The following is a 13,563-nucleotide window of genomic DNA, read 5'->3' on the forward strand; positions in this document are numbered from 1 at the left end:
TCGAATTTTAACGAAATTACCTCCATTCGAATTTGAACAAAATTACCTCTATTTGAATTGAAACGAAATTATTTCCATTCGAATTTGAACGAAATTACCTCCATTCGAATTTGAACGAAATTATCTACATACGAACTTGAACGGAATTTTATAATTTCAAATTTGAATGCTACAACCTATAAATATAAACGTTTTTTCACGCTTATTCATTCCATTCATTAATTTATGCTATATCATTCAAATTTGAAGGAAAGAATCTCTTTTCAAATATCTATGCTCTAACATTCAAATGTGAACGGCTCTTTATTCAAATTCGAATGTTATAACCTTCAAAATTTAACGTTTTATCACGCTTATATAAATCATTCATTTTTATCTAATGTATATTTGAAATTTGAATGAAATATTCTGCTCATTTTTTCTAAGCTTCACCCTTCAAAATTGGTTGTTTTATCGTGAATCTATAAACCATTTAAAATAAGTGTTCAGCCACTCAATTTTCAGCGAAAAGTCTGCATTAAATTAATATAGGAATAATCCATCTAGGCTAGCAAAATTATTTTTGTACTTCCGACTCAGTGGGAAGTTCGAGCTCTGGTTTTTGACCTGAGGAAATGGAGAATGGCGGCTGCAGCGTATTATACACCAGAACTTGAAATGGTATCAACAGAAAGTTTATCGCGTTTCAAGCAAATGAGAATTGCCATGGTAAACATTTTTGCTGCTTCCACAAAATGCGAATGACCGTCTTTAAAATGCAACCCATTAAAACTCTATAAGGAAGTTTATCGTCAGTGGCTCATAAAATAAGTAAAAACACAATGTGGTTGCGCAAAATTTCCTTGAAAATGATTTTGTTTTTAAGTTATTCACAGATATATATATTTTACATACAATCCCTACGAATTTGTACATATAAGTTTGCCGTAGAATGAAGCCGATGCCACCGATACCACCGTCAATTTCTTCGTAAGGCTCCAACAGTTTAGAAAGACCAATGAGGGGTCAAACGATTGGAAATGTTATGCCCTCGGTATCTCACTAATAGTTTTTTCACTCTGATATCGTACCTCAATCGCCAGACGGTAACAGCAAAATTATCTCTGCTTCGTATTCCCCCCTACCCCCCTCCCCAATCGCTAGAATTTGTTAGCGATTCCAATCGCTATAATTTTCATTCTCTACAATTTGTATTCCCCAGCGCTGCTATCTTATCTCAATAGCCAGACATATCTGCTCCCCCACAGACTCTGACTTCCTCCCACCCCAATCGCTATAATTTTCATTCTCTAGAATTTGTATTCCCCAGCGCTGCTATCTTATCTCAATAGCCAGACATATCTGCTCCCCCACAGACTCTGACTTCCTCCCACCCCAATTTCGTTAAAATTCGAATGGAAATAATTTCGTTCAAATTCGAATGGAGGTAATTTCGTTCAAATTCGATTGGAAATAATTTCGTTAAAATTCGAATGGAAATAATTTCGTTAAAATTCGAATGGAGGTAATTTCGTTCAAATTCGAATGGAGGTAATTTCGTTCAAATTCGATTGGAAATAATTTCGTTCAAATTCGAATGGAGGTAATTTCGTTCAAATTCGAATGGAGGTAATTTCGTTCAAATTCGAATGGAAATAATTTCCATCAAATTCGAATGGAGGTAATTTCGTTCAAATTTGAAAAATTTTCGTTAAATAACGAAAAAGTAGGCGTTTTTCGTTTTTCAACGAATCTTTGAAAATGTCTCGGGAACGGGACCTAACTTAATTTTCTTTATGGTTCATAACGTTAAGTAACATCTGCCATTAACATTATAAGGTAATTTTTTTTAACTACTGTTGTTCCGAATTGTTTCGAAAGGCGATATCTTTTCAACCATTGGTCCTAGAGAGCCACAAATAATACTTAATAATAATCAGCTAGGCTAATACCCAAGGCACCACCTTAGGCCTAAGTCATCAAGCGACTTTTGAAGCCTTTAATTCAGGTGGCCGGGTTACAATGCGTAGGAGGGTGGTGGCAAGCCCTGCATGCCACACGATCGAGCCAACAGCTCCCTACACTAACTATTACCGTTAACCTTGACAAGTTTTTATGGAAGGGGAAACCGAAGAGCTCGGGGGAAAACCCCTTAAACCAGTGAGGAGAGAACTTGCAAACTCAACGCAGAAGGAGTTGTTCCGAGCTTTCACCAAGTGCCACAAGCTGGGATCGAACCCGGCTCCTCTTGCTGCGAGGCGAAAGTGCTAACCACTCAATATGAATTGACGAAAATTACTTTTTCAGTTGCCCGCGAAAATTTCTATGTTTGGTGAAAAACACCTTTTGATTATAATAGAAAATTATTTAATAATAAAAATGCCATTGTCTTCATCGCTCTACCTTTTATAGATTTGAGAAAAATTAAATAGATTGGAAAAATCGCAACGGCCGAATACTTGTGACTGTACAGCCTGCACCACCTGCATTCTATTCATTTTCTGCTGCTGGATTTACCTCTCTTCATCAAGGTTTTATTATTTTTAGATTTTTAATTTTTTATAATTTTGCATTGGGTAATGCTATGTTTTATTCTTTTTTAAATTATTTTAATAAATTTTTTTATGGTTAAGTATTTTTTATATTTATATTTATTAAATCCATGTTTTTCGTTCCTATGGTTTTTTATATAATAATTTTTAAAGCCTGACTTTAAGTTTTACTATTTCGTAGCGCCCGTCCCAACCTTTAAGTCTTGTAACGGGTGTGAAATGCGTAGAAGGGGAGTTAGTGTGAAAAAACGGGACTTCGAAGAATCGTATAATGTGCCCAAGATCACGCGAAGCGACGCGATTTTCTCTCAAAACGCATAGGGTTTGCGAACGATTTCGTTGGCAACTTTTCGCCCACGTGACCACGCGCCGTGATTCCATTCCATTTAAATCACGTGAAGCGACGCCTTAAAGGTGGACGCACACGCGCCGCCTGATTAATATAATATTTTAGGATAAAATATATCTCTGGAAAAAATAAGCACCTTTCTTGAGCGTCACGTACACAGCCTTGGCGAGCGAAATCTTCGTGTCCCTTCGCGTGATGTTGAGCACATTATCATTCACATCACGCTAAGCGACGCGAAAATCTCGCTCGCGAAGGCTATGTGTGCGTCCGCCTTTAGTTTATGGTAGGACGAAATGAAAGCACGTGATCACAGAAGAGAAGGAGAGAGGTTATATTAAAGCATCTATTAAATTATTTCATCAGAGTTGTTATGGTAGATATATTTCGTATTTTAATTTAGCCTTTTTAAATAAAAATTTAGACTTAATTAAATAAAAATTTAGACTTAATTAAATAAAAATTTCGCCATATTTACATAAGTATGTAGCTTTATTAAAATGAAGAAGTAGTCTTATTTAAATGAAAAAGTAGCCCTATTTAAACAAAAATTTTGCCTTATTTGAATGAAAATTTTGCCTTATATAAAAAAAATTAGCCTTATTTAAATAAATATTTGATTAGAGTTCTTATAGTGTATAAATTTAATAGCATAAAGGGAGTATTGGACCCTTTATTTCAATTTTTGATCAGAGTTTTTATGCTATTTAAATTTCGTAAATGAATTGACCCTTAATTAATTAAATATTTGATTCATGTCTTAAGCCTGACTTTTATTTTTATAACAAACATCCGGCCTTTTGCCTATTGGAAAGTCGTGGGTTCAAATCCGGACTCTGAAGTATTATTTTGTCATGAGTAGTTCTGTACAATATGATCTGTTTAATAGTTTCAATTTTAAGTTTTATCTAGTAAAGTGTTATTCACACTATAAAACTTATGTAGGCTTTTCATTGTGCCTTGAAGGCCACTCCACCTTTGTCACGCTTAAGTGCTTACCGCCTCTGCTAGATGTATTGTATTATCCCTTCCAGAAACACCTTCTAATCCTCCAAAAGTCAACCATGCTAAGACCAGGAAAATGATTGCTTAAAGCTAAAACCACGTAACTATCAATTTCGTTTAGTAAGCTCCACTTATGTCTATGTCAGCCATGTTTAACTGTAACACGGGCCACGAAATAATATTATAACCTTCTTGGCGAACTTGTGATTGCTTAGTGTGCTTTTTTAGGAAAGGGTAGTTGAAATATTGTTCTACATGAAGAGGGTGGTTGTGAAAGCGCTCCTTTTCGTAAATAATCCTCTTATTATTGTAAACTAGTTTTAAATTTCACTTTTAATAAACAATTATCACGAAAGTAAACTGCCCTGCCTTGAGCTCTACAATATAGCTCGAAGAGGCCCTTTTTAGGCTTCCTAAATTCGATTTAGCGTCCCACCAGAAAAAATGAGAAGTACATTATACACTCTTAAAAAAACGGGTGCTTCATAACACCTTTTTCTTCGCCACAAATATGACACCTTCCAGATACTTAATGTACACCCTTTCGTTATACAAAGTACACCTTTTGAAACGAAAATACTCCTGTTTGCAACAGAAATTACACCTTTAAATGTATGCAATTGCACCCTTTGGCGGCAGAAACTACACTTTTAAAATTATGCAATTACAATGTATAGCTTTTAGCGGCAGAAAATACACCTTTAAAGAGTCATTTAGCACCTTTAAGCATTAAATCACGCCTTTAAAGGTGGCAATACGCCTATGAAAGAGTAAAATCAAACCCGTGAAGGAGTTCAAAACCCTTTTAAACAGTTATAGAACATCTTTAAATAATATATTTACACTTTTAAAGGTGTAAATTGCACCGGGTAAGAGTTACATCTCACCTTTAGAGGTTTAAATACGCCATTTGAAAGTGTACAATCACACTTTAAAAGGTGTAGATGCGCATTTTAAAAGATAAACATTGCACCTGATAAGATTTGAATCGCACCTACAGAGGTGTAATTAGGTTCTTTTATAAAGTAAAATCCCTCTTTTGAATGCTCTTTTTAAAACAGAGAAATTGCACTTGGTAAGAGATAAATAACACCTACAGAGGTGTAAATACGCCTTTTTAAAGAGCAAAATCACACTTTCAATGGTGTTAATGCACACTTTAAAACAGTTTAGTTGCACCTGGTAAGAGCTTAGTCACACCTTTAGATTTATGAATATGTTTTAAAGGTGTAAATATGCCCATTTAAGGAGTAAAATCACTGATTTAAAGGTGTAAATATGCCCCTTACAGAGTAAAATCACACCTTTAATAAATAAGTTAACCTATAAATCTGTTTAAATGACGTTTTAAAAGGTACCTTGCACTTCTAACAATTGTAATGGTTTAAGTATGCCATATTAAAGTGTTCAATAACACCTTTTGTTGGTTTGAAAAACACCCTTGAAAGATTGTTAAAGGAATTGTGTTTCTAATAAATACTATTTTACCAATAGAAACAGTGAAAACCCAAAAAACTAGTGTAGTTGTATACAAATTGATATTTGTTTTTAAATTAATATGTATATTTTCATTTCACATGATTTCTATTAAACTAATTCGAAGAAGTTGTTCTTCAATGAAGAAAGTGTTAAAGTTTACAGCTATTTCCGTGATCGAGCCTATTTTTAAAAATGTTCAGTATTACTAAAGCAACACGACAACGAACCGGCTACACCTAAGACGTTAATAAAACTGCGACACAAGGGTGTTTTACACCGAAAACCAAACGTGTAAAAAAAGTATTCTTATTTGTTAAAAAACCGAATGACGGAGAGATAAAATATGTATAAAAAACTTATGGATAGCTTAAGCACGAAAAAATATCTTTATCGTATTTTATTTAACTAATCACCCTCGATGAAGATATTACTTAAGGCGTAATGGCTGATCATCACATAGAGGTGGGGGACGGTTAATCATTATCCATGTTTAAATTGATTTTTTTCGGGAAAAAAATGTAAGCAAATAAATTTACCGGTTAATATTTCGGAAAATGATTAAAAAACATGTATTATTCGTAAAATTTGAGCTTTTTATCGAAAAAAACGTCGTTTTTCCGATTAATTTTACAAATTTATCAAAAAAATAATCGGATATTACAGAAATATAAATTACTTGATCAAAACGTTTTACGAATAATTTTGAGAGCTTTATCTATTGAATAAACGTTAACCACCTCTATCATCTCGGACCAGCTCTGTTATATAGAATTCACGGATGTTGATATGCTTTGCGCAATGGGCAAATTTGGGGTTGTGGATCATTTCATTGGCCCAGGCGTTGTAGAACTCAAAAATTGACACTAAGGCCCAGGTTGGACTGAAACTTTCGACTTAACGTGATAATAGGTGTCACTATCAATCAAAAACATCATATTTAATTAGTTAATTATTATTTTTTCTTGAATTCGCATTTTATAGAACTTTTAACACTTCTTGCTTAAACGAGTAAGCCAATTAAACAATACGATAAATTGAAATTCCAATAACATTTAAAAACAGATAATTATTCACAAATATTTACAAAATGTATATATTTAAATAAAATACATATAGTTTAAACATGCAATTAAACATTTTGGCACGGTATGCGTTAATGAATATGCACATTATAAAACTAGATAGTTATATGTGCAGTTATTCGATTTTTGGTTGTCATTTAATCCATTTTTGACAGAAACGTTATCTTTCTAGGAAACCCTTATTGGGATTAACTACCCCTAACCGTGTAAAATGGTAACAATTACACCTTGTTTTAGTTAATAAAGAAATATGAAAAATCCCTAGTTAACGCTGTGCTTAAACGTGTAGTATTATAGTGTGATTTAACTCTACAAATGGGCGTATTAACACGTTTAAAGGTGTGATTTAATTCTTAAAAAGGGTGTATTAACACTTTTAAAAGTGTTATTTAACTCTTAAAAAGGCGTATTAACACTTTTAAAGGTGTTATTTAACTCTAACTAAAGGGTCTATTAACACCGTTAAAGATGCTATTTAACTCTTAAAAAGGGCGTATTAACACTTTCAAAGGTGTTATTTAACTCTAACAAAGGGCCTATTAACACCTTTAAAGATGCTATTTAACTCTTAAAATGGGCGTATTAACACTTTCAAAGGTGTTATTTAACTCTAACAAAAGGGCCTATTAACACCTTTAAAGATGCTATTTAACTCTTAAAAAGGGCCTATTAACACCTTTAACTATGCTATTTAACTCTTAAAAAGGCGTATTAACACTTTCAAAGGTGTTATTTAACTCTAATAAAAGGGCCTATTAACACCTTTAAAGATGCTATTTAACTCTTAAAAAGGGCATATTAACACTTTTAAAGGTGTTATTTAACTCTAACCAAAGGGCCTATTAACACCTTTAAAGATGCTATTTAACTCTTAAAAAGGCGTATTAACACTTTGACAAATCGGTGTTAAGTTGGATATCGGGAGGTGTTAATTCAGATCTTAAAAGGTGTTAATTAGAACCTAAACGGTTTAATTTAATCATTTATGGGCGTCACTTCGATCTTCAAAAGGGTGTTTTTAACAGTATAAAAAGAGTGACTACACCTTCCTAAAAGGTGCTTTTAATACCATTTATGTTTCAATTTTCGTAGTATAGGGTGTAGAGGTAATCCTTTACAAGGGCGCTTTTAAAGGTGTCCCAAAACAGCTTTTTATAAGTTAAAACATCTTTATTATATGCTCTTTTAACACCTTACTTTTGCCCTAAAGGGTGTATTGTAACTCCCACAAAAGGTGTAATAATGGTGTTTAAACCTATCTCACTCCTTTATAGCACCCTTTGGAGACTTTTTTCATTCCTTAACAAGAGACTATACACCATTTTCAAACCCCTTTCAAACCATTATAACACCCTTAAACACCTTTATAACGCCTTTATTTTTAAAAGTGTAGCCTGCCATTTTCCGGACCATTTCAATAACTTCAGTTACTTAACTTCTAGTATTATTACATAGTAGAAATATTTAAAATATAAATTTAAACTTTTTCATTTAGGGCATTGCTTTTAAGTTTTATAATGATATGTCTGGTGGCAACCATGATATCCGAAGTTCATCAACACAGTCTCGGGGTGGATAAGGAAAAGGACAGTAAGTTGACCGCTCGATTCCCAAAACTCGGGCGCAGTTTCTAAATTCTCATATTTCATCATTTATATTCGCAGTAAGCTACACTCAACGAATTACGCAATCATTTTCGATAGTTGAAAATTTTAGAAAATTCCTTGGTACTTAACCATCCGCCAAACGTTCCTTGGATGCTTTGAATGGGATCCGATACCTGTCGGCCACCTGGGTGATGCTGATTCACGGTTATTTCATTTTAAACAGAAATTTATCAAGTAGGATTATTAGGACCGAAACACGATTGTTACCCCTTGAACAAGGAAATTATATATTTATACACTGGGAATGTCTAAGGCAACGAAGATTTCCATAGAAACGGGTGTGGTTTATAGCCGAGATCTACGCTCATGGTGTGATTGGCTAAAATCTGCGTCGATTCGAGATTAAGCCTTGTCTCTCGAATACCTAGCTTACATTTCCTGCTGCGCTCTTTTTAAACAATCTGAGTAAAAAACATTATAAATTAACCAAGAACTTCAGAGATTTTTGGTAATTCTATTATGAAAATATGACGTGGTTTTAACCACACCAATTTTTACAAGCTTGTGGACATTCCAAGTGAATAAATATATAATTTCCTGCTTGAGCGTATATGAAAATGATTTTTAACTTTCAGGAGAACCGCTCAATTTTAAAGCGATGAAGGAAGACTTTTTCTTTACGGCCATCACGGGTGGTTTCGTGTCCGTCGAATCTTTCCTCTTAATCACGTAAGTCTCAAGTTAATACCCGCAAAGACGCTCTAAACACTGGACTAACATCATTCTAATACGCACAGCGGAGTCTTACTTTCGTACAACGTCGTCATGCATTTCGACAAAAATCGATCTTACACTCCAATCATCAACTTCTTACACAGGATTTGGAGGTTGAAAAAACATTTAATCATTCTAAATTCGCGGCAACGGTAATCAAACAAACGTAGCTATGAAATCTAGTGGAGAGATGACCTACTTATTTTTCTGACTTCGTCTACTAAACATTTCGTAGCGCATTCTGTTGACTAAAAAAAATAAATTGTTTTGATGTTAATATGTTTAATATAAATAATATTTTTACCAACTATATAATCGAATTATATTTACACATATTTTAAACATTAGAATACGTTATTTAATCATTGTCTTATAATTATCATTTTTAAATTTCAACATTTTAATATTTTAAAATATTATTAAAATATAATAAAAATTGTTAAATATGGTTAGCTTAGTGACCTACAAATGCCGACCTTGGCATATTCTCAATTAAGCTACATTAAAACTATTCAAAAAGAGTGGGGATAGCTGTTGGTTTGTTCTCAGTTGCCTCTATTTGTTCTTGCTCATACTAACAATACCGGTATTACCATTTAAGGTTTTGGCCAATTGTGCTGGTGATGACGGGTGTAATGATTCTTTTGCCGTTAATATCTTCGGGACCACACTTCAAAGAGACCATGGTAGACATCGCCGACAATTGCGAAATGAAATGGTGGACCAATATAATTTTCATCACCAATTTTGTGCCCTTTAGCTCTGGGGTAAATACCTTTTTTTAAACCCATCATTTATAAAGGGGAAAAAACCTCTAGTACCTCTGGAACACAACCTAAAAGGTTCCACTTTCTCGTGTGGCTTTGGATATTTTCGGGCCTGATAAGTGGTTTTGTTGCGGATGTAATCCGGGGCTAATATTGTTGGGGTCTAAAATGCAAAGATAAGTAGAATAAGTATTGCAATTAACAAAAAAAAAACACTGAGCAGATTTTCAAAGTTGCATATCAGCTAGGCTAATACCCAAGGCACCACCATAGGCCTAAATCATCAAGCGTTTTTTAAACCCTTTAAATCAGGTGGCCGGGTTACAATGCGTAGGAGGGTGGTAACAAGCCCTGCGAGCTATGCGAGCCAACAGCTCCCTACACTAACTATTACTGTTAACCTCAATTAATTTTTATGGAAATGGAAACCGAAGATATCCTTATTGCGGTTTAGTTTAGCACAAAGCCCCCTGGTGTCTAAATATGCTGAAGGCCAAATATACTACTACCCAAGACGATAATATAATACTCAGTTCGTTTGCAAGCGCAAGTTGGAGCTGGGTGAGAGGCTCAGTGTTGAATAAAAATAAAAGAAGCACTTAATAATAGGAATTGCCATTCTTAAAGGATAATGCAACATATGATACAAACTATAATGAACTTTGTTTTGTGGTTGCTTTTGCAGTGCCTGCAACACTTGTGGTACGTTTCCGTTGACATGCAACTATTTCCACTTAGTATCATCTATTACTACCTTCTATTCAAGTACAGTACTTGTTTCTTTCCGTCTGATATACTGAAGATGGCTCTAATCTGAAGCTAATAAGGGTACGAAACCCTAGTCTTTACTTTTTTGAGACAACAGTTTATATTACAATCATATATATTAATGAAATATAATCCTTACCTTTCTTTTCCTAAAATTCTGAGAATTAACGCCAATTACACATGAATGTGTTATGATGCAACAGTTTGCACTTTGAAACGCCTAAAGTGGTGCCTTGGGTATTAGCCAAGCCTTGCTTATTATTATTGTAGAAATAAAATGCAAAAAGAAATTTCACGTGCATGGGTCTTTGTAAAAACGTGACTACGAGACGATTTATATTAAAGAATCTAAAGAAACGTAATATTTACAGAAAGCCAATCTATGGGAAGGTGTTCCTTGGAATTTGCACGTCCACATCAGCTGTTTCCACTGGACTGGTCACTTATTTAATGGACTATCCTCCAGCTACCCTAGTCAACGCTGTGGATGAAAGGTAGAGTCGTTAAGGTTAAAATTAAATGATAGTGTGTTACATTATTTTATGTCCAACACAGATTTATTATAGAATTTTTCCGCAACGTGTACGCTCTACCTCACGTTCACCTGGGAGTGTACAGCATCGGTTTATTCCTGGGAACGTACCTGGCAAGGCACAAAGATACCTCTGTAACACGAGTACGTAAAGAAGCTATAATCCAAGATTGTAGCGACAATGGGGAAACGTTTTCAATTAGTTTAGTCATACCATGTGACAAATCTAAATGATAAAATTGTGGGAAAACATCAGATTATTATCAGATTTGTAAAAGGTCTAAATTAACAGATTAACAAATTTATCTAAAAATAAAACTCTAGTCTACCGCTTCAATGAATTGTCCTGGCAACATTTATAAAAACAAAATCGTGTATTTTTGTGTTAATATTTTTAATTTCGGTATAATGAGTCGATTCTGAATTGCTTTCAATTTTGCAGCGCATATTTTTCGTTCAGAAAGGGATGACTAAAGAGAACGATCAAATAATTCTTCAACCTGTAAAATGTTCGGGATAGCCGGGACCCTTACGCTTTTAAATTTTATTCTTACTTTAATGTACAGGGTAAAGCCGCACTAGCTTGGATAATGTCCGTTTGCGTTGGAATTACGGTAGTTTACGCCGTCTATCCGTGGAACGTGGATGTCCAATATACGACGTTGGAAGCCGTGCTTTTCTCGGCGACTCAACGGACAGTTTGGGCTCTTTGTTTAGCTTGGGTCGTGTACGCCTGTTACGTCGGCAAAGGAGGTTAGCCATAAAATAAGTTGTTAGAAACACGCCAATGAAACTAATTAAATTGACAGGGTATATCAACAGCATATTATCGTGGCCCGGCTTCCAGCCTCTTGTCAAAATATCCTACGGTCTGTACTTGGTCCACGTACCCGTTTACCAGGTCTTCCACGCCTCCAGACTGGGAAACCAAGATTTCTCGAACAGCGCATTGGTAAGAGGATTTTTTAAATTGGCACAATAGTACCCTTTACCTTCAACCGAACCTTTTATATTTCAAAGATCTTCAATTATTTCGGAACGTTGGTCACGAGCCACATCTTGGCTGTGTTCTTGAGACTGTTCTATGAGGCACCTTGCATCGAGCTTGAACGCGTATTTCTCTCTTGGTTTTCAAGTCGCACCAAGAACAAGTCCAAGAAGGTCAAGGAAGACCAAAGCGAAGACATTTACATGAGGAAGAATTCTATTAGTGAGCGAGAGGCGGTTGTAAATGGTGCCTTTAAAATACACTTGTAGACTATAATTTCTTGATTATTAATATTGGGATTGGCTATCAAAACAACCTACAAAACGAACACGTTAAATATAACAAATAGATTAAATTTACATATAATAGGTGGAATATTAAATAAAGCTTTTGTTAATGGAGCCATCACGCTATGACTGAAATTTCGAATTATTTCCAAACTGGGTCTCCTTTTATGTGGAATAAATAAAATTTTAACCAGATAATGTTTTGTTGATAGGTTGTCGCCGTGTGTACAAAAGTTGTTTTTCGTTGAACACAATTGAAATAAAAAATTATATAATTAGTATACGAAAGAATTATTCTAAAATATCTAAAAAAAACTTATTGAAATTAATTTATATAAAAATTAATTTTATAATACCTGATCATAAATTAATGAAATAATTTTATGGAAAAATTAATTCTATACTATCTGATAAAAATTACTTATATAATTTTATAGAAAATTAATTCTATAATATCTGACCATAAATTAATGAAATAATTGTATGAAAAAATTAATTCTATAATACCTGATCATAAGTTAATCAAATGGATTTTATGGAAACATTAATTCTAAAATAATTGGAAAAAAATTTCTTGGCGCGTGCTCTGCTCAAGTCTTTGTCAGAAATACTGGTTCCCGCTTTTGTGACGTCCTAATTGATAAAATTTTTAGCGTTGCTTCCAATCCCCGTCATGCTCGAAATGTAATATCTTTCCCCTATAAAGTGTAAGAAGCCCGGTGTCTCATTGGTTCCCTAAAACTGAAGACTCCCAACAGGATTGAAGCACACGCCCCTTTTCCCATTTGTACGGGGGGGATTTGCAGAATGATTCCTGTAATTAATTACCAAATACTAATTTTACTAATATTACTAAATTCTTGGTTGAATTATTCTTTATAGTTTTTACATAAAACATCGCTTATTGCAATGTTAAAAAAAATTTTGTTAGAAATGAATAGGGAACTAACAGTTCTACGTCTCACGACGTCACCCATGCTTTTTCCTATTGAAAAAAAAATTCTACCCAACATGGCGGCCACAGCCAAAGCTACGGAGTGTTAGTTCCCTATAAGTATTTATTCACTTCTCGTCAAAAGGAATAATTTGATGCTATAGAGGATAAATAAGAGCATTAAAATCTAACCTCGGAATGCTTTCCATTAAACTTTTCTTTCCTGTAAGAAATTTGGAAAATTAATAGAAGAATAAATAACAGTCATTGATTTGTATTCTTGGAAAAATTATTTTCTTTTGAACAGTGACAGCCACTACGTTAATTTACTAATCCTAATAAATATGAACGATGAAATTATGACACATTAAATACAATTCATAAAAAACTCATAAGAAATGGCTTATTGGTTCTTAGAAAACCCAGTAACGAAATGGTTCACGGAAAAAGGAGGCGCTAACAG

At 34.0% G+C, this 13,563-nt stretch overlaps 1 protein-coding gene across 2 annotated transcripts; it reads left to right on the forward strand.

The window, feature by feature from the left end:
• The first annotated feature begins 3,769 nt into the window (after nt 1–3,769).
• On the forward strand, nt 3,770–12,208 carry LOC149945470 (O-acyltransferase like protein-like). Of its 2 annotated transcripts, XM_090174869.1 has the most exons (12): nt 3,770–3,982; nt 7,939–8,033; nt 8,108–8,284; nt 8,686–8,779; nt 8,848–8,937; nt 9,426–9,591; nt 10,277–10,356; nt 10,731–10,853; nt 10,915–11,035; nt 11,458–11,644; nt 11,701–11,843; nt 11,912–12,208. In XM_090174869.1, exons 3-12 carry the CDS (start codon nt 8,242–8,244, stop codon nt 12,146–12,148), a joined length of 1,284 nt encoding a protein of 427 aa, XP_090030995.1. In that variant the 5' UTR covers nt 3,770–3,982; nt 7,939–8,033; nt 8,108–8,241; the 3' UTR covers nt 12,149–12,208. The 2 variants fall into 2 exon arrangements, with proteins under 2 accessions (XP_090030995.1, XP_090030996.1); XM_090174870.1 differs by lacking the exon at nt 3,770–3,982 and having other exon boundaries at nt 7,549–8,033.
• The last annotated feature ends 1,355 nt before the right edge of the window (nt 12,209–13,563 follow it).

The sequence above is a fragment of the Leiobunum rupestre genome, chromosome 5 (assembly GCF_980474605.1).
Source record: "Leiobunum rupestre chromosome 5, qqLeiRupe1.1.hap1, whole genome shotgun sequence".
Classification (NCBI taxonomy): domain Eukaryota; kingdom Metazoa; phylum Arthropoda; class Arachnida; order Opiliones; family Sclerosomatidae; genus Leiobunum; species Leiobunum rupestre.